This window comes from Chiloscyllium punctatum, chromosome 37, assembly GCF_047496795.1.
Source record: "Chiloscyllium punctatum isolate Juve2018m chromosome 37, sChiPun1.3, whole genome shotgun sequence".
Taxonomy (NCBI): Eukaryota; Metazoa; Chordata; class Chondrichthyes; order Orectolobiformes; family Hemiscylliidae; genus Chiloscyllium; species Chiloscyllium punctatum.
The window spans coordinates 14,504,825-14,525,546 of record NC_092775.1 but is presented as its reverse complement, the minus strand read 5'-3'; the positions used below and the strand labels follow the sequence as shown (position 1 = coordinate 14,525,546).

General features: G+C 44.2%; 1 protein-coding gene across 2 annotated transcripts in view; it reads left to right on the top strand.

The window, feature by feature from the left end:
* The window catches only part of LOC140462888 (glutathione hydrolase 7), a 121,991-nt gene that overhangs the window by 65,533 nt on the left and 35,736 nt on the right, over positions 1-20,722 (top strand). For both annotated transcript variants that reach the window (XM_072556324.1, XM_072556323.1), the window contains exons 2-4: positions 17,048-17,274; positions 18,259-18,410; positions 19,402-19,519. In XM_072556324.1, coding sequence (XP_072412425.1) covers positions 17,107-17,274; positions 18,259-18,410; positions 19,402-19,519 — 438 coding nt within the window. In that variant the 5' untranslated portion in view covers positions 17,048-17,106. The remainder of the gene's footprint in view (positions 1-17,047; positions 17,275-18,258; positions 18,411-19,401; positions 19,520-20,722) is intronic.

Below are 20,722 nucleotides of genomic sequence, written 5' to 3'. Positions count from 1 at the left end.
TCAGTAAAGTAATTGAAATCAGGATGCCCAAGAGGCCAAATTAGAGAAGCATTGATATTTAGGAGGGTCAAGGAACTGGACGAGATTGCAGAGTTGGAAAAGCGTTGGAAACAAGGATGAGAATCTTATGATGAAGTCGTTTCTGGACCAGGAACTTTATAGGTAAATGAGTACAGAGGTGATGGCTGAACAGGATATGCTGTGAATTTAATAAAAACCAAAAGAAGTGCGGAGGTTGGAAGTCAGAAATAAAAACAGAAATTGCTGGAAAAGCACAACAGGTCTGGCAGCATCGGTGGAGAGAAATCAGAGGTAACGTTTCAGGTCCAGTGACCCCTCCTCAGAGTTGAATTGAATGAGCTTTATTGTCAGATGTACTCAAATGTGTACAGTGAAAAGTTTATAAGTTGCCACTTACAGCATCATCTTAAGTACATAGATGTCTAGGTACAATCCTTAGATACAGAATAGAAAAATGGAAAAAATGTTACATTACAGCTATACACTGTATAACCATAGGTCAGAAAAACAAGAGTTACAAAGACAAACATCACAGACTCTCTCCAAGGGTTCTCAGCAGCAGACCATGTACGGGGCCTGCATGTGATCGGACTGTTGGCTACTACCACGTTCCGCACTGGGCCACTCCTGCTCTGGGCTGCTGCTGTCCCTGCTCTGGGTCACTGGAGTCCCCGTTCCGGGCGGATGAGCACTAACCCTGCACCGAAGGCCGGGACCAGGTGTCCAAGACCACAGGAAAGGAAAGGAGGGAGGAAAATAAAGAGAAAGAATAAAAAGAACAGGCGAAGCAGAGGACCCCTGGCTGGAGCGCCTGCCATTTTACCTGAGGTTACTGACGGTAGCTTGGAAAAGTTGTTTTTTTATGCAGAAGATGGGGTGAGATGGGGTAAATGGTAGGGGAGATAGAGCCCAAAGAGAGGGAACAGTTGGACAGACAAGTGGATAACGATCAGCCCTGGGAAAATGAATAGCTAATAATGGGGACAATTAGCGACTAGCAACGGTTTGAGTGCAATAGCAGACTCTGTGATAACAAGGTCTGGTGTGTTGGGGTTAGGATAAGGAAATGGAAGAAGGCGAAAGTGAGGACTGCAGACACTGGAGATCAGAGTCAAGATTAGAGTGGTGCTGGAAAAACACAGCAGGTCTGGCAGTATCCGAGGACCAGGACAATTGATGTTTCAGGCAAAAGCCCCAGGTGTGTCAAGACATAAAATTATTGAACATGATATTGAGTCCAGAAGGTTATTCATCTTTCCAGGCTGATCATTATCCTCTCTATCTACCCAGCTGCTCTTCTGTCTCTCTGGGCTCTATCCCCACCTATCATTTACCCCTTGCACCCTCTCCCCCCACCCATTCTTCTGCTTAAAAAAAATTTTCTTAGCTACCATCTGTTCTGAGGAAGGGGCCCTGGACCCGAAACATTAATTCTGATTTCTCTCCACAAATGCTGCCAGACCTGCTGAGCTTTTCCAGCAACTTCTGTTATTGATGCTCTGAATTTAATCACATTGAGCAGTGTTTCTGATGATCTCAAGGGACAGATTGTGGGAAACCAGCTAAGACTGCACTTTAAAAAGTCAGACGTAAAGCTAGGGAAGACATGAGTGAGAGTTTGAGAAAGGTGAACTGAGGCGGGCGATGTTGCAGAATACAAACGGGGGTCTTACTGATAGTACAAGTTTGGTAATCGGAAAATCACAGTCTCAAACTGTTGCCAAGGAGAAAGATGGAGTTAGAAAGTGTAGTGCTGGAAAAGCAGCAGGGCAGGCAGCATCCGAGGAGCAGGAGAATCAATAAGCCCTTCATTAGGAATGTGGTGGGGGCAGCTGAGAGATAAATAGGAGAGGAGAATGGGGCTGGGGGAAAGGTAGCTGGGAAGATGATAGGTAGATACAAGTGGGGAATGATGGTGATAGGTTGGAGGGGAAGGTGGAACAGGTATGTGGACAGGTAGGACAGTTCAAGAGGGGGGTGCTGAGTAGGAGGGTTAGATCTGGGATGAGGTGGGGGGAGGAGAAATGAGGAAACTGGTGAACTCGATGTTGATGCTGTGTGGTTGGAGGGTCCCAAGGTGGAAGATGAGGCGTTCTTTCTCCAGGCCTCGGGCCGGTTGGATTTGGCAGTGGAGGAGGCCCAGGACTTGCAATTCCTTGTCGGAGTGGGAGGGGGAGTTCAAGTGGTAGGCCACAGGGTGGTGGGATTGTTGGGTGCATGTGTTTCCAGAGGTGTTCCCTGAAATGTTCCATGAGTTGGCATCCTGTCTGCCCAATGTAGAGGAGACCACATTGAGAGCAACGGACACAATAGATGAGGTATTTGGATGTGCAGCAAAATCTCTGTCGGATATGGAAGGATCCTTTGCGGCGTTGGATGGAGGTGAGGGGAGAAGTGTTGAGGTCAGGTTTTACACTTCTTGTGGCAGCAAGGGAGAAGAGATGGAGTTGGTAACAATTGAATCAAATTTTCATGTCAAATCCCTCTGCATTAAGAGTAATACAACCTCCTGCTTTCAAATTATATTATTGCTACAATAATATAGAAGAGCACAACAGGTCAGGCAACATCTGAGGAGCAGGTGAATCAATGTTTTCAGGCATAAGCCCTTCATTGATTGCTTCTCAGATGCTGCCTGACCTGCTGTGTTTTTCCAGCACCACACTCTTGACTCTGATCTCCAGCATCTGCAGTCCTCACTTTCTCTTTCAATAATATAGAATACTTGTGTCTTTTGTAGATCAGAGCTGAAAATGTGTTGCTGGAAAAGCACAGCAGGTCAGGCAGCATCCAAGGAGCAGGAGAATCGACGTTTCGGGCATAAGCCTTTCTTCAGGAATGAGGAAAGTGTGTCCAGCAGGTTAAGATAAAAGGTAGGGAGGAGGGGCGTTGGAAATACGATAGGTGGAAGGAGGTCAAGGTGAGGGTGATAGGCCGGAGTGGGGTGGGGGTGGAGAGATCAGGCAGAAGATTGCAGGTTAGGAAGGCGCTGCTGAGTTCGAGGGATTTGACTGAGACAAGGTGGGGGGAGGGGAAATGAGGAAACTGGAGAAATCTGAGTTCATCCCTTGTGGTTGGAGGGTTCCTAGGCGGAAGATGAGGCGTTCTTCCTCCAACCGTCGTGTTGCTATGGTCTGGCGATGGAGGAGTCCAAGGACCTGCATGTCCTTGGTGGAGTGGGACCTATCGCATTTCCAACGCCCCTCCCTACCTTTTATCTTAGCCTGCTGGACACACTTTCCTCATTCCTGAAGAAGGGCTTATGCCCGAAACGTCGATTCTCCTGCTCCTTGGATGCTGCCTGACCTGCTGCGCTTTTCCAGCAACACATTTTCAGCTCTGATCTCCAGCATCTGCAGTCCTCACTTTCTCCTCTTTTGTAGATCAGGTTTACACCAAAACAAACCTCAGCTCCTATTGGAGGCAGAACACCTGATCTTCCACTGGGCACCTTACAGCCCGAAGGACTCAACATTGAGTTATCCAATTTCAAATAAACTCCCTCCCCATCCCCTGACTCCCTCCCCAGCCCCTCCCCATCGCCACTAACTGGATTCATTCCTCCCATTGACCAACCAGGTCATACACTCTCCCTGTCTTCACCTATCCCCACCTCACTAACCTGCCCCTGCCACCCCTTTATCTGCAGCTCCCCCTACACCCACCCCCAGTCCTGAAGAAGGGTTACACCTGAAACGTCAATTTCTCCACCTCCTGATGCTGCCTGGCTTGCTGTGTTTAGATTAGATTACTTACAGTGTGGAAACAGGCCCTTCGGCCCAACAAGTCCACACTGACCTGCCAAAGCGCAACCCACCCATACCCCTATATTTACCCCTTTTTACCTAACACTACAGGCAATTTAGCATGGCCAATTCTTTGGACTGTGGGAGGAAACCGGAGCAAACCCACGCAGACATGGGGAGAATGTGCAAACTCCACACAGTCAGTCGCCTGAATCAGGAATTGAACCCAGGGCTCTGGCGCTGTGAGGCAGCAGTGCTAACCACTGTGCCACCGTGCCGCCGTGTTCTTCCAGCTTCCTGCCTGTCTACTTTGAATTCCAGCATCTGCAGTTTTGTTTTGTCTCTACCCTCAGTCCTTGGTTGTTCTCTCTCTCTGTAATGATATGCCTCACTCAGTATGTGCTAATCCTGAATAGCAAGTTGTGCAGCTACTTTGGATAGCCTGCAGGCAGTATATTCAACCTCAGGAAGCGTTTAATTACATTTTCAGTTGATTCACCCTGAATATTGGTGAATGGACCATTAGATGTTCCAAAGAAATTTACAAAACTTTGAAGGCGTGTGTAGATTCAGGAGATCAAAAACACGATCAGAAAATGCTGCAAACACTCTGCAGGACAGGCAGTGTCCAAGGAGAGAAACAACCAATTCATACTTTTAGGTGTAGACCTTTCCGATGATTTGAAGGAAACATTTTAAGGGAATTAATATTAATGTGATACTGACTGAACATCAGAAAGGGTGGCGCAGTGACTCAGTGGTTAGCGTTGCAACCTTACAGCGCCCGGGATCCAGATTCAACTCCAGCGTCAGGTGACTGTGTGGAGTTTTTAAATTCTGCCCGTGGGTTGCCGTAGTGTGCTCTGGTTTCCTCCCACAGACCAAAGATGTGCAGGTTTGGTGGATTGGCTGTGCTACATTATCTGGGGTTGTGCTGGCTTGGTGGATTAGCCATGGGAAAGGCAGGGTTACAGGGATAGATAGGGCTCTGCATGGGATGCTCTTTGGAGGGTCAGTGTGAACTCAGTGGGCCAAATGGCCTGTTTCCACACTGTAGGGATTCTATTAAAAAAGGAGATGAGGTAATCTGGGAAAGCGGTCATAATTTTAATTTATAAGGACAATTATGATTGCTGAAGGATTTTGGAAGGAATAAATAACTACAGATGCTGGAAATCTGAAAGAAAAACAGAGAGTGCTGGCGAAACTGATCTGGCAACATCTGTGAGTTAACATTTCAGGCTGAGTGTGAGAACTGGCAATAGCTGGCAAAGGGTGGTGTTTACATTGATGACGGTGGTAGGGGAGGGAGCATGGGGGAGGAGAGAGGCAGTTAGTAATTTGTGTGAGAACAACCCATATCTAAATTCAGTATTGAACCCTGAAAGCTGGAAGGTGCTGAAGTGGCAGATTAGGTATTGAATCTCGCTGGAGCACTGCAACCTAATTTGGCATTTCCAGTTAGAGACAAAAAACTGCAGATACTGGAATCCAAGGTAGACAGGCAGGAGGCTGGAAGAACACGACAAACCAGGTGGCATCAGGAGGTGGAGAAGGGTGTAATCCTTACACCTGAAATGTTGACTTCTCCACTTCCTGATGCTGCCTGGCTTGCTGTGTTCTTCCAGCCTCCTGCTTGTCTACCTTTCCAGCACCCTCCAGTGGAAAGACACCATCAAACACATATTTCCCTCCCCTCCCTTGTCAGCTTTCCCCAGGGACTGTTCCCTCTGGATCCACTCCCCACACCTCTCTACAGTCCCTTGTAATCACAGAAGGTGCAACAGTTGCCCATTTACCTCCTCCTTCCTCGCCATCCAAGGCACTATACACATATTCCAGTTGAAGCAGCGATTTACCTGCACTTCACTCAATCTAGTCTCCTCTATTCACTGCTCACAATGTGGTCTCCTCGACTTTGGAGAGACGAAACGCAGATCGTGTGGCCACTTTGCAGAACACCTACATTCTGTCCAAAAAAACATCCTCGAGTTTCCAGTTGCCTAGCAGTTCAACCCATCAGCATGCTCCCTGGAACATCTCTGTCTCAGGCTTATCTATTGACCAAGTACTTATCTCTCTCTTGGCTTATCATCAGCTCTCTCTTTATTTCCCTAAACCTTTGTTGCTTTCTCTCTCTCTTTCTGGGCTCATTCTCTGTGTCCTCTGTTAACTCCTTCTTCCCACTCTGTCATCAGCATGCACACCACCCTTTCCCAGCTATTGTTAGTTCTGACAAATGGACACTGATCTTGACTTAGTTTTTCTCTCAACAGATGTTGTCAGGCCTGCTGTGTTTCTCTAGCACACTTTTTTTTTTACATTTTGGAACTAAGTTAGTGAAAATTGTGTTTGTTTTATTCACTCATTGTCATAGAGCCATACTGCACAGAAACAGAACTTTTGGCCAAACCAATCCATGCCGACTGTAATCCCAAACTAAACTAGTCCCGTCTGTCTCCACTTGGCCCATAAGACTCTAAACCTTTCCAACTTATCCAAATGTCTTTTAAATGTTGTAACTGAACCTGCATCCACCACTTCCTCTGCAAGTTCATTCTGCATACAAATTACTCTGTGGGAAAAAAAAATTGCCTCTCACGTCCTTGTTAAATCTTTCTCCTCTCACCGTAAACGTATGGCACCTGGTCTTGAAATCGCCCACCCAAGGGAAAAAACACCTTATCTGTACCCCTCATAAATTTAAAAACCTCTGTGAGGTCACCCCTCAACCTCCTAAGCTCCAGTGAGAGAAGTCCCAGCCTGTCCAGCCTACCTCACATTCCCAGCAACAAATCTTTTCTGAATCCTCTCCAGCTTGGCAATATCCTTCCTATAATAGGGAGACCAGAACTGGACACAATACTCTAGAAGAGGCCTCACCAACGTCCTGTACAACCATTTATAATCACCTTGACTCACTGCAGTTCTTATTCTTGACAGGTTACTTTTGTAGTGAATTACTACAGTTTGGTGTGGCTTGCTACACCACTTCAGAGGGCAGCACCACAGCAGTACTATGAGTCACACATAATTCATTACCAGGTAATGATAGGAGATTTCCTTCCCTGAAAGACAATTAACATACAAAGTGGGATTTTGTAATAATCTGCTTGTTTAATTCGCCAGGGTTTTCTCTTCCTGAGAAGGTGCAGGGAGTGTGCTGGGAAGGGCATGTAGCTGGCTGGTTGTCACGGGGGAGAAAGCCATCCTCTTCATGCCTCCTCGGATAGGAAATTCTGGGTGGGAATCCTGGCTGACAGTGTCAGAAACCAAAAAGGTAGCAGCAGCAAATGTTGGACAGCAATAGGAAGTACGATACGTTTTATTAATAAGTCACATAACAAACCAGTTACAAAGAATATGTACAACGTGCTCACAATATTACCCGTGTCTCGCCAAATTGATCATCGGTTCTGTAAGTGAGTCACTGAGGGTTTCTTGTTTGAGTGTTGTTTCCCAGGGTTCTTGCTCATGATTGTTCCGAGGGTCCGACCTTTGTACCCTTGCCTCGGTGAATTGTCTCAGCTTGTCTCCTCTAACTGAAAGGACCCAATTCCTTCCAGTGTGACTAAACATCTCCTGATTCAATTATCACCTTCTTAAACTAATTAACCCAGTAGAACATACTGACTGCATTAATCACGTATTGCAAAGCTGACAAGGTGAAATAGGGAAGCCTTGTATTGAGATCCACAAAACTAACACTAAGTTCACTCTCAACAGTATGGTTGACCTCTCTGAAATTCTCCTATTTAAGGCCCTTAAGTAGCCAATTAATAGCCACATAAGGACTTCAGCTTGCCATTGTCCCTTTTGTCTGTCCTACTGGCAGGTGACTAAAATGGAGGCCAGGCTTTGAACTTGGTATGTGTGAGGAAGGAGTTTAGGCCTCTATTTGGGTTCAGAGATACACTAGTGGATGCTGAGAGTCAACTCCAACTGTTTTCCTCAGAACTTACACCACCCTCTGAGCTATCTCCTTGTAACCCCTACCCTGATAACCCCTAAAATTAATCTATTCACCTCCTTGTCATTGCAACCATTCATGTTCTTTGCAGCCTGGGCCTCCAGAGAGGATTTCCTGGTCCTAGGAACTACTTCTAGATTGGCTTGCAACTTCAGGTGGGTGGGAGTGGGGTGGGTGCATAATAGAGTGACATCAATGACTAGGCTCCTGATTCGATGGTCAGAACTTTATATTCCTAATTGTTGCTTGATCTGTCAATCTTTCTCAGTGTTGATGACTGGGACATAGTCACCCCTCGATGTCATCTGCCCCCACACTTAATGTAGAGAGCATTAAACCCCAGCCTTAACACTAAAGGCACTGACCTACATATTAATGGAATCAACAATAAATATGTTCAAAAAAGGTTAAGCTGTATCGGTGTAACATCCAGGGCAAAGAAGTCAACTTTGAGTTTAAATGATTACAAATTAATTTGGTTAATTGTTTAATAATTTACCAAGTATTAAACAATAATAAAACTTCACAAAATAAGGAGGAAGTGAGGACTGCAGATGCTGGAGATCAGAGTTGAGGAGTATGGTGCTGATGAAGAGTGTGGAGCCTCATTCCTGATGAAGGGTTTGTGCCTGAAACATCGATAATCCTTCATGAAATAAACCCTTTTCTAACAAAGGTTCTTTTTAAAAGCCTTAATTCATGGGATGTTCTTTGGTGTTCTTTGTCTCTTATTGCCTTTGACCTGAACCGCTTGCTAGGCCACACCTACAAACAGACCCCACCACCAGGGAAAAATTTCCCTCCCTACCCCTATCAGCTTTCCGCAAAGACCGTTCCCTCCGTGACTACCTGGTCAGGTCCACGCCCCCCAACAACCCACCCTCCCCTTCTGACACTTTCCCCTGCCACTGCAGGAATTACAAAACCTGCACCTACACTTCTCCCCTCAGCTCCATCCAAGGCTCCAAAGGAGCCTTCCACATCCACCAATGTCATTTATTGTCTCTTTTACATTGGGTAAACTGGACGCCTTCTCGCAGAGCGCTTTAGGGAACATCTCCGGGATACTCCACCAATCAACCCCACCGCCCTGTGGCCGAACATTTCAACTCCCCCTCCCACTCTGCCGAGGACCTGCAGGCCCTGGGCCTCCTCCATTGCCAGTCTACTACCCGACGCCTGGAGGAAGAACGCCTCATCTTCCACATCGGAACACTTCAACCCCAGGACATCAATGTGGACTTCACCAGTTTCCTCATTTCCCCTCCCCCCACCTTACCACAGTTCCAACCTGCCAGCTCAGCACCATACTCTTGACCTGTCCTACTTGCCAATCTTCCTTCCCACCTATCTGCTCCACCCTCCTCTCTGACCTATCACTTCCATCCCCACCTCCATCCACCTATCGCACTCTAGCTACCTTCTCCATAGCCCCACCCCCCTCCCACTTATCTCTCCACCCCGAAGGCTTCCTGCTTCATTCCTGATGAAGGGCTTTTGCCTGAAACGTCGATTTTCCTGCTCCTCGGTTGGTGCCTGACCTGCTGTGCTTTTCCAGCACCACTCTAATCTAGACTCTGATCTCCAGAATCTGCAGTCCTCACTTTTGCTTAGGCCATTTCAGTGTCAACTACATCGCTATTGATCCAGAGTCACGTGTAGGCCAGACTGGATAAGGACAGCAGGTTTATAATTAGGGAAAAGAGTAAGGCTCCTATAAAAACTAAAATTATTAATTGGAGTAAGGTACATTTTAATGGTATTAGTTGAGAACTTTCAAAAGTTGATTCGAGTAAGCTTTTCAGAGGTAGTGGGACAAGTGACAAGCTTTCAAAAAGGAGGTAATGAGAGTTCAGAGGCATTATGTTCCTGTTCGAGTGAAGGGTAAGGCTGGTAGGATTACAAAACAATGGATGAATAAAGATATTGAGGTTCTAGTCAAGAATAAGAAAGAATCATATACTAGATATGGATAACTAGGATCAAATAAATCTTTTGAATCATAGACCCTACAGTGTGGAAGCAGTCCATTCAGCCCATTGAGTCCACACTGACCCTCCAAAGAGTATCCCACCCAGACTGTCACCCCTGACCCTATAGCCCTCATTTTCTATGGATGATCCACCTTGCCTGCACATCTCTGAACACTATGGGCAATTTAGCATTGCCAAGCCACCCTAACCCACACACCCTTGGACAGTGGAATGAAGCTGGAACATTAGAGGAAATCAACACAGACACGGGGAGAACATGCAAACTCCACACAGTCACCCAACATCGGAATCAAACCCAGGTCCCTGGTGCTGTGAGGCAGCAGTGCTAACCACTGAGCCACCGTGTTGCTCTGATGAGTGTAAAGAGTGTAGGGGCATTCTTAAGAGGAAAATCAGGAGGGCAAGGACGGGATATGAGATATCTTTAACCTTATTGGTCAAGGTTAATCCAAAGAGATTCTATAAGTACATTAATAGCAACTAGAGAGATAATAGGACCCCTTAAAGATCAAAGAGGTCATCTATGTGTTGAACCTCAGATGATGGGGGAGATATTGTGTGTCAGTTTTTATTGTGGAGATAGACATGGACACTGGAGAACTCAAGGAAATAAATATTGATATTTTGAAAACAATTCACATTACAGAAGAGGAAATGCTGACGCCTTCGAAAGCGTGAAGGTGATAAATTGCCAGGATCTGATGACATGTATCCTAGGATGTTGTGGGAAGTTAGAAAAGAAATTGCGGGCCACTAGCAGAAATATATGTATCACCTATAACAATGGGTGAGGTGCGGCTAATGTTGTGCCTTTATTTTAGAGAGACTTTAAGGAGGAGCCTGGGAATCATAGACCTGTGATACTGACATCGGTGGTGTGCAAATGGTTAGGATGTGGGTGGCACAGTGGTTAGCACTGCTGCCTCACAGCGCCAGAGACACGGGTTCAATTCCTGTCTCAGGCAATTGGCTGTGTGGAGTTTGCACATTCTCCCTGTGTCTGCATGGGTTTCCTCTGGGTGCTCTGGTTTCCTCCCACAGTCCAAAAAATATGCAGGTTAGGTGAATTGGCCATGCTAAATTGCCCATAGTGTTTGGTGAAGGGGTAAATGTAGGGAAAGGGGTCTGGGTGGGTTGCTCTTTGGAGGGTCGGTGTGGACTTGTTGGGCCGAATGGCCTGTTTCCACCCTGTAGGGAATCTAATCTAATCTGTAAAAGAGGATTTACAAGCATTTGGAAAGGCCAGGTATAATTAGAAATAGTCAGAATGGTTTTGTGCGTGGGAAATCGTATCTCTCAAACTTGAATAAGTTTTTTTGAGGAAGTAACCAAAAACATTGAGGGCAGATTAGTGAATGTTGTTTACATGGACTTTAGTAGAGCCTTTGACCAGCTTTCGCATATGGTAGACTGATTCGTAAAGTTAGATCACTTGGGATTCAGGATGAGCTTATTGGATACAAAATTGGCTTGATGGTAGGAGACAGAGGGTGGTGGTGGAGGGTTGGTTTTTGGACTGGAGGCCTGTGACCAGTGGTGTTCCACATGGATTGGTACTGAGTCCACTGTTGTTTTCATTTATATAAATGATTTGGATGAGAATATAGGAGACATGGTTAGTAAGTTTGCAGGTGACACCAAAATTGGTGGTATAGTGGACAGTGAAGAAGGTTATCTAAGATTACAACGAGATTTTTATCAATTGGATTAATGGGCTGAGGAGTGGCTGATGGAGTTTAATTTGGATAAATGTGAGCTTTTGCATTTTGGTTTTAAAACAAAACAAGGGCAGGATTAATAAAATTAATGGTAGGGACCTGGGTGGTCCAGGTACATAATTGTTTGAGATTTGGATCACAGGTAGACAGAGTGATTAAAAATGTGTTTAATGTGTTTGACACGCTTGCCTTTATTGCTCAGACCTTTGAGTGTAGGAGTTGGGATGTCATGATGAGGTCATACAGGATGTTGGTGAGGCCGCTTCTGGAGGAGTTCTGATTGTGCAGTTCTGATTGCCCTGCTAATGGAAGAATATTATTAAATTGGAGAGCGTTCAGAAAAGATTTATTAGGTTGTTGCCAGGAAAGGAGGGTTTGAGTTATAAAAATAGGATGGATAGGCTGGGATTTCTTTCACTGGAGCTTAGGAGGTTGACGGGTGACCTCATAGAGGTTTATAAAATCATGAGGGGATAGATAAGATGAATAGCAAGGGCCTTTTCCCTAGGCTGGGGGAGTTCAAAACTAAGGGGCATATATTTAAGGTGAGAGAAGAAAGTTTAAAAAAGGAAATGAGAGGCAACTTCTTTTTACACAGAGTTTGTGTGTGGATTGAATTCCAGAGGAAGTGGTGGATGGGGGTACAGTTACGTTTAAAAGACATTTAGATAAGTTCATGAATAGGAAAGGTTTAGAATGATTTGGGCCAAATGCTGGCAAGAGGGACTAGTTTAGATTGCGAACATGGTTGACACGGACTAGTTAGACTGAGGGGTCTGTTTCCATCCTGTATGATTCTATGACTCTATTTCCTTTCCTAAAGGACATTTAATGAACAAGATGGGTGTTTATGACATCAACAGTAGCTAAACAGTCACTGTTAGATTTGCTTTTAATGCCATATTTTTAATGAAGTAGAATTTAATTATCTGCTGTGTGGCATTTGAACCGATGTCTCCAGAATGTGCTGATAAAGTGTCACTACATTTGATACTGGATATTACCAGGCCTTCTGAGTTTCCCCAGCACTTTCTGTTTTTGTTTCCAGCACATTAGTCTAGGGTTCTGGATTACCAGTTCAGTGACATTCACACTACATCACCACTTCACTATGGAATATGCATTGAAAACCTATTTCCCTCAGCTTTGAGGAATGGATTTAACCAAAAAAAACACTCAAGGTTAATAAAACTTAACAAAGAGAAAATTGCTGATGGGAAGGATTGAGAATGGTATTAGTTGATGATGGTGGTAGCAAACAAAATGGCAGAGCCTGGAGAGAATGGCCCAGACTATCCTGCAGAAGGGCTACACCAGAAACGTTGACTTCTCCACCTCCTGATGTTGCCCGGCCTGCTGTGTTCTCCCAGCCTCCAGCTTGTCTACTTTGGATTCCAGCATCTGCAGTTTTTTTTTGTCCTTAACAAACTTTGGACTGAGCAAAACACTGATTTGACAGTAATTTCCTAAATTGTGTCGGGCATAGGTCATTATTCCAAATCTTTTGGAGAAAGCCAATTAGGTTTCTATAAAAGAAGACAACAACTTGTTCTTGAATGTGTTTTCACAGGCTTCAATATCAAAAAAGAAATGTGTACACCAAAAATGTCGGTAAAAGGGGTTGCTTGGTATTTGTCAAGGGAATTTTTAAATGATCTGAAGAGTCCTGCAGACATTTCAACTAAAGTTAAATCTTAATTGGGCTTCTTTGGTGAATTTGCATTACTGCTGCTTCTTGTTAATAGAGTGAAAGCTATACTAAGTCTCCCAGGCCAATGCTAAGGTCCAAACTGCTCTCAATGCTGTGGGATGTAACTTGTGGTGATTGTCCAATCAAATACACAATCTGAAGTAAAAAGGAAACACGAGCACTCTGAACTGAAAATGGAGATATTGTATTTGGAAATGTTCAAGAAGTTGAGCAAGTCTGACAGAGAGGGGATAGGTCAATGTTTTTAGGTAACTTATTCCATGTCAGAAATATTAAATGTGTAAGGCCATTTTTAGGATTGAGGGAAACCAAGTGCAAAGGAGGAAAAATAGGTGAAAACTGTTACAAAGTGCTAGCAAAGCTGGAAATCTGAAATATAAACCAAGAATGTTGGAAGCAGGTCAGAGTATTCAAGGAAAGAGAGACATAGGGAGTTTGTTTCTGATCTTTTGTCAGAACTTCTGGATCCCTCCCAACAGTTGCACTTGTGCACTTTTACTTAGAAGACTGAAAGCATTAGTATTTATGCAGCACCTACCCCATCCTCAGAATGGCTCAATGTTCTTCACAAGCAATTAATTGCTATTATTATTGGCATGTGGCACACAAATTGTGCACAAACTGCAATGAGATGGATGACTAGTTAATCTGCTTGTTTGAGGGCTCTGATGACATTTCAAATTCTGAAATGTTAATGATCTCTTTTCCTCTTCTCTCTTTCTTGCTCTCTTTCTCTCCCTCTCTCTCTGTCCTTCCCTCTCTCTCTCGCAGGCACTGCCAAATGCGCTGAGCAGTTTCAACATTTTCTGTTTTTAGTTCAGATCTTCAGCAACTTTAGTATTAAGCTTGAAGGAACAATTGTTGGATGGACACCATTGGAAAACTCTTCCCATTCCTGTCACATACAGACAGGGAGAACAAGGGGGAGGAGGGGGGGGGTGGGGTGTGGTGGTTGGCGAGAGAGAGGGAGGGGGAGAGAGAGAGAGAGATATGTGTTTAAATAACTGTCACTGCTCATTAAAATAATTTGTTTTTCTTTAACAGTTGCTTAGGATTACTTTGACGAGTAATGAATGTTATTTGAACATGTGATCTCTGTCTATCTCTATATAATAGGATTGGAGATGCACCTACTTGACATGTGCAGCACTAGGGTAAATGTCCTGTATAAGTGAGAAACTCTAAATATGAACCTTTTGGTACATTTCAATTTGTTGACGCTATTTATAAGTGTAGTGTGAGACTCTTTGAAGAATGAAATCTGAGGGTTTCATTTTTGTAAGTTTTGGTTTCACTTCCTCCTCCCACTATCACAAATCCATTCACCGAACTTCTCTAAAATTGCTTCCATTTCTAAAATCCTGCAATGCTATATTTACTGAGTATCCTGGGGCTGCTATATTTTCCTTTTCACAAAGGGTAAGTCATTGTTTAAAATTGAACTTCAGTGTCCGTCTCTTTATGGTTAGTTAATGTGAAACTTGTAAAACATTTTAACTCCACTTTATACTTTTGTACTCTACATAGAAGTCAGTTCTTGTAGTGCAGTGGTAGTGTCTCTACTTCTGAGCCAGGAGGCCCAGGTTCATGTCCCACCTGCTCCCAGGTGTGTAATGCTATCCCTGAACAGATTGATTAGAAAATATTCTACAATGAATGCATTCAATCTGGTGAAGTTAATCAGAATCAACTTGAGTTCCAACACAATCTTGACAGCATGCATGATTTGATTAGATTACTTATAGTGTGGAAACAGGCCCTTCGGCCCAACAAGTCCACACCGCCCCGCCAAAGCGCAACCCACCCATACCCTTACATCTACCCCTTATCTAACACTACGGGCAATTTAGCATGGCCAAATCACCTGACCTGCACATCTTTGGACTGTGGGAGGAAACCGGAGCACCCGGAGGAAACCCACGCAGACACGGGGAGAACGTGCAAACTCCACACAGTCAGTCGCCTGAGGCGGGAATTGAACCCGGGTCCCTGGCGCTGTGAGGCAGCAGTGCTAACCACTGTGCCACCATGCCACCCACAAATCCAGGTGTCTTCTTCAGGTGTGCCATGTCTTAAACATCCTTGTGTCCCTGTCCTTCTGCAGGCCTAATACTTTTCCTTCTCTCTGTCTAGGCCTCTTGTTCCTTCAATCACATTTCTTGTTTCTGTGCCTGACAGTATCACTCTGTGCTTATACCTGTTCACTTCTAGTTCTTCTTCCTTTCTGAAGGCCCACGGGTGAACCATTAACCTACCTCTCTGTTAAGTAGTGATTGACCTTCTGCGTAATATGTATGTTTCAGGTTTTATTTGCTTTCCAATATTTAAATTTAACCCTAAAGCCTATATTTTGACTTTCGATTGTATTGTTGTTCTGAATCTCAGTGCAGCTCATTTACGAAGTGAGGATATGTGAATATTGATCAGTCATGTAGTGCCAGAAGTGCAGTACAATTAGAATATTGAAGGAGGAAGCAGTGGTGGATGTAGTACCACATTCTACCATTTTATAGAATTACGGAAGTGTAACAGTATAGAGGAGGCTGTTCAGCCCATCGTGTTTGCACCTAACTCTGAACCAACAGCAAATCTTGATAATAGGATGGACAGGCTCAGGGTGTGGAGCTGAGACAGAGGGATGACAAGTGTGCCTATAGCATTAAATTAGAATCATAGAGATGTACAGCATGGAAACAGATTCTTCAGTCCAACTTGTCCATACCAACCAGATATCCTATATTAATCTAATCCTATTTGCCATTCTTGGCCCATATCCATCTAAACCCTTCCCATTCATATACCTATCCAGATGTCTTTTAAATGTTGTAAATGCCTCCACCACTTCCTCTGGCAGTTCATTCCATGCACACACCACCCTCTGCATGAAAGAGTTGCCTCTTGGGTCCCTTTTAAATCTTTCCACCCTCACCCTAAACCTATGCCCTCTAGTTCTAGACTCCCCCCACCCCAGGGAAAAACAATGCATGAACTCTGAGACCTATGGAGCCCTTGGCCTGAGTCTTTCACCCTTGCTGGTGACAAGCTTTGAGGTGGAAAGGGCAATTAAATCGGCAGGGATATGATGTACTTAAACACTGTCAGATCCACCAGAATGAAGGTGGACAGGACAGACCATGATTGACCTTGCTGCCCCACTGCCAATCGAGCACCTTAATTGGCTAATTAATAATCATTGAGGGGTATATTCCTCCACTGCAAAAGTTAAGCCAGCTGCAAGCCATCCTGTTGCTAGGCCTCAGGCTTAAAACCGTGCAGCCAGTTTCTAATCTTTGTGAGTGTGTTGGGTGGTGTGATTTCAACAAAGACATTAAATGACTGATCAAGGGGTTGCATGTACAGGTGGGGGTGGGTCAATGATAACCACTCTCTGTCCTCATTTCCCACCTCTTTACCCTCCTTTCCACGTGACTAACACACACACATTCTCTCCCACATGCACATGCCCACACATGTGAATACACACACACACACACACACACTAACCCAGTCCCTCCCTTACCCTCGGACTCCAAGGGTCTATACATCTGGCAGCAGTTATTGGCGGCACTGTGAGTACAAATCTACGCTTGGTCAGTAACTCCCATTGGACAAGACCTACAGCACAAGGGTCTTTGATTACAGGGGAACGTACATCGGTGACTTACCTGATAATCTTGTAATCCAGGGACCTTTCCGAAAAGAATCAAAGCCAGTGTCTCAGCAGCCAGCTGGCGAGACCCCCAGAATCAAAGCCAGCTGGCGAGACCCTCAGCACAAGAACAGAATTCTGCCCCCTCACTTGGACATACCTGCTGCATATTGTAGACGTCCAAGAATCACCAGTTGTGACAAACCAAAATTAAACCTTTCAATAATTGTATTTGTAGATCCAGACCTGTTCCTGAAATCAGCTCGCCTGCAACGCCTGCCCTCCTCTTCCTCTGAGATGGGCAGTCAGGAGATGTCTCCCCTGCGTGTGACCAACAAGGACCCTTTCTCCAGTGACTGCTCCTGTCGCCAGGACGGTCTGACTGTTATCATCACTGCCTGCTTAACATTTGCGACTGGAGTCACTGTGGCCTTGATTATGCAGATCTACTTTGGAGACCCACAGGTACATGATCTACCAGTCACTGCATTAAGAAAAGCTTCATTTAAAATGTTTTCCCTGCCCGGCCAATAAAAGAGAGGGATTCGTTATGACGCTGACACTTTTCCAGAGTGCTTTAAAGCTAGTTTAGTCCTTTTGAAATGTGGTCACAATTTTAGTGTTGAAAACAAGGCAGCCAAATTGCGCATAGAAAAATGCCACGAGTTGTAATTTGATAATAAGCAAATTGTCTGTTTTACTAAATGTTGGTCAGCACACTGGGAAGAATCCACTTATTTTTCACTTTTGTGACCACATGAAGGCGCAGACTGTGCCTTGGCTAAATGTGTCTTCTGTAATTTGTCAACCCCTCCGATCCTTAAATACTGCACCAGAGTGTCAGCATCAGTCGTCAGCTCACGTGTCCTGACAAGGCACTCAAGCCATAACCTTCAGACTCTGAAGCCAGGCTGCAACCACATGCCAGAGCTGACTCTGGGGAAGTGAAATGTGGTCCTCCCTCAATTACACTCCCTGCAATGTAAACTTCCGCTGTTTCCTCGAATCTAATCTCTTGCTATGTCCTTACTGCTCTCATATCCCTAAAACATTTTATCTGTTGCCATACGAGATGCATACATCTCAAAGTTCCTTGTTTATTTATACATTTACTTAAGCACTCAAGGGACTGTGAGTTATTTCTAATAAATGAAGGAACAGGTCAGGCTTGGTCCACAGTGGTGGCACAATCTACAGCATTAAGAAAGGAGAAACATCCCTTAGCTAGCAATACCTCAGGAAATCAAATCGGGTCTTACCTGGAACAAATCTCAATGTCTTTACTGAATATTGGAAGCCCTGTGGACAGGTTGATTTCAGGATTTTTAAATCTCTATTCCCATTGGGATTGAAGCAGAGATGGCAATATTGCAGTAACCTAATGAACAGCAATCATAAACCAGGGAAGTTTTGCATCTGTGACTCTACATTCACTCTTGTTCCATGTAGATCTTTCACCAAGGTGCAGTAGTTACAGATGTGGCCCATTGCTCCACAGTTGGTACCGAAATACTGAATCGTGATGGCTCTTCGGTGGATGCAGCTATTGTGTCTGCATTATGCTTAGGAATAATCCACCCCCACAGCTCTGGAATTGGAGGGTAGGTGTTGTAGGTATTAAGGAATCACTAATGAAAAGTACTCATGTTTGTTCACAAAATTGTTACTATTTTACAAAGGGTCATTTGTCCTTATATCCCTTCTCCACCCAGTTGGATGTTTTCTACAATAAAGGTGCAAAAGAATGAAAGTTGTTTTTTTTTAAGTGAAAGAAATCTCAGCCTAGATCCTAAAAGGACCAAAATGGCTCATAATTATTGGCACTACATTACTGTAAGTCGCAATCACAGCACAAAGATGCATGTTGTGGGAAGATTTCAAACGTCATAGCAGTGACCTAAAGGTTGATCATTTATAAGTACTGGGTTCTCAGCATCTTGTTGTATGACTGTGAAACAAGGGTGACTATCAAGCAAACAAGCTCAAAAATGTTCCTCTGTGTTATCAGAGTATCTCCTGCCTGGACAAAGTCATAAGCACACCAGTCCTGTCAAAGGTAGGATTCCCAAGTTTGTTAGCACTCCCCAAAAAGAGGTGGCTTCATTTTCTGGGACATGTTCGCAAGATGGAAGAAGGGCTTTCTGTAAGGTAAGGGAGCTGGGGCCAGGCAGCCTGTGGGATATCCAAAGCTTCAGCCCAAAGGATGCTTGCAAGCGTGACGTGAAGGCCTTAAACATCGATTCTCACACGAGGGAGTCTCTAGCTGATGACTGTGGGAAATGACAATGTTTCCTGTGGGTAGGTGTGACCAGCTTGGCGACAATGAAAAGAGCGACCTACATTAATATCTGGAAGCTTCATCTGTGGGGCTTGTGGAAAAACTTTGACTTTCAAAAGTTGGCTTCTTCAAACATCAAGAAAAAGACATGTCAGGGGAAGACACCCGTCTGAAAAGGATTACGTCCTGTATGTCCATCACGTTTTGTAGACAAAAGGATGCTAAGAATGATAAAGAGCATAAGTCTGTGTGTGTGCGTTTATATATAGCTCACTGTTTGACAGTATGACCTTTCTTCTTGACCTTTCTTCCAGGGGTGGTGTCATGTTAGTTCATGATATCAGGAAGAATGAAAGCTTCATCATTGATTTTCGAGAGACAGCTCCAGCAGAGGTTGAGGAACAGATGTTTGTGCATAATTGGGAGGACAAGGTCAGTACTTCTTTCTTTTTATTTATCTGAGGAGTGACAGAGTTCCATAAATTATAAAGTCTTTTTGCGACTTTATACTTGAATATATGCATGATGTACTCTATGACTGTTTTGACAACTGTAAATAGCACATGAAGGGATAACACATGACATGGTAGGTTAGGGTAACAGGTCTTTTGAAGACCTTGTAGTGATCTTCATTGGCTTTTTATGGACCATCCCAGGCAAGAGTCCTACACCCACGGTTGTAAGCCTTGGTCAAGGGCAGAATCAGTGAATGAATGGTGCTGGTGGCTTAAGGGAGAGCAGTACTTACAGATGGAGGATTCTTCTGGAAGTAGACTTTTGGTTGTTTAGGAATGCAGGGGGAAGGCAAAGGGAAACCACTTCACATCCTTTTTTGCCCTGGTCATGTTGCCTCTTGAAGTTAATAAGTGGAAGCTCTTTACAAGCTGCAGAAGTGAAACACACAAGACTAAAGGTTGGAGAACTGAACATAGGAGTTGCCCTTGGGCAGACCGCCATGACAGTGCTGTTAATAATGCTGAAACTGATTCAAGACAACAGCAGAAGAAAAGGTGAAGAATTGGGACATTGCAATAAATGAAGTATCATAAAAGATGGCAGTAATGTTAAGGCTAGAAAATCGAACAATACGGTTTTAAAACTGTATGCATTCATATGGCATTTGCAATTGGCTTCAATCATGAGCCAAACCAAAGTTGCTAAGTTTGTACAAAGTCTTTATAAATATCTTGTGCTTCAATATTGAGTGTTAGTGGGTAACACACCATGGTGCACCAGCCTTCACAAAATCACCATGTTTGATGAATTATGTTTTCTGATTTATCGACAATATCCTGCAACTTTTGCATTTTTGGTGGCGAATGGACTCTGTGTCTGATGCATTACATCTGTGTGTGCCACTCCTAAGCTTTAGAATTTTCCCTTTGGTGGTAATCACACAGACTTGGTCTGTGACAAGAGAAGGCAATCTTTGAAAGAAATCGCTAGCCATCTTTTTATTTCATTTAGAGAAATACATTAGAAGTGCTACTCAATGGGATCTTTCTCTCATGAAAGGATTATTTTTGAAATGTTTATCTTCAACTTGCACCAATATCATTAAACTTATTTGTACAAAGAGTCACCAATATAAGATGTGCACTCTGGTGCAGGCATAATGGGCTGAAGGGCCTCTTG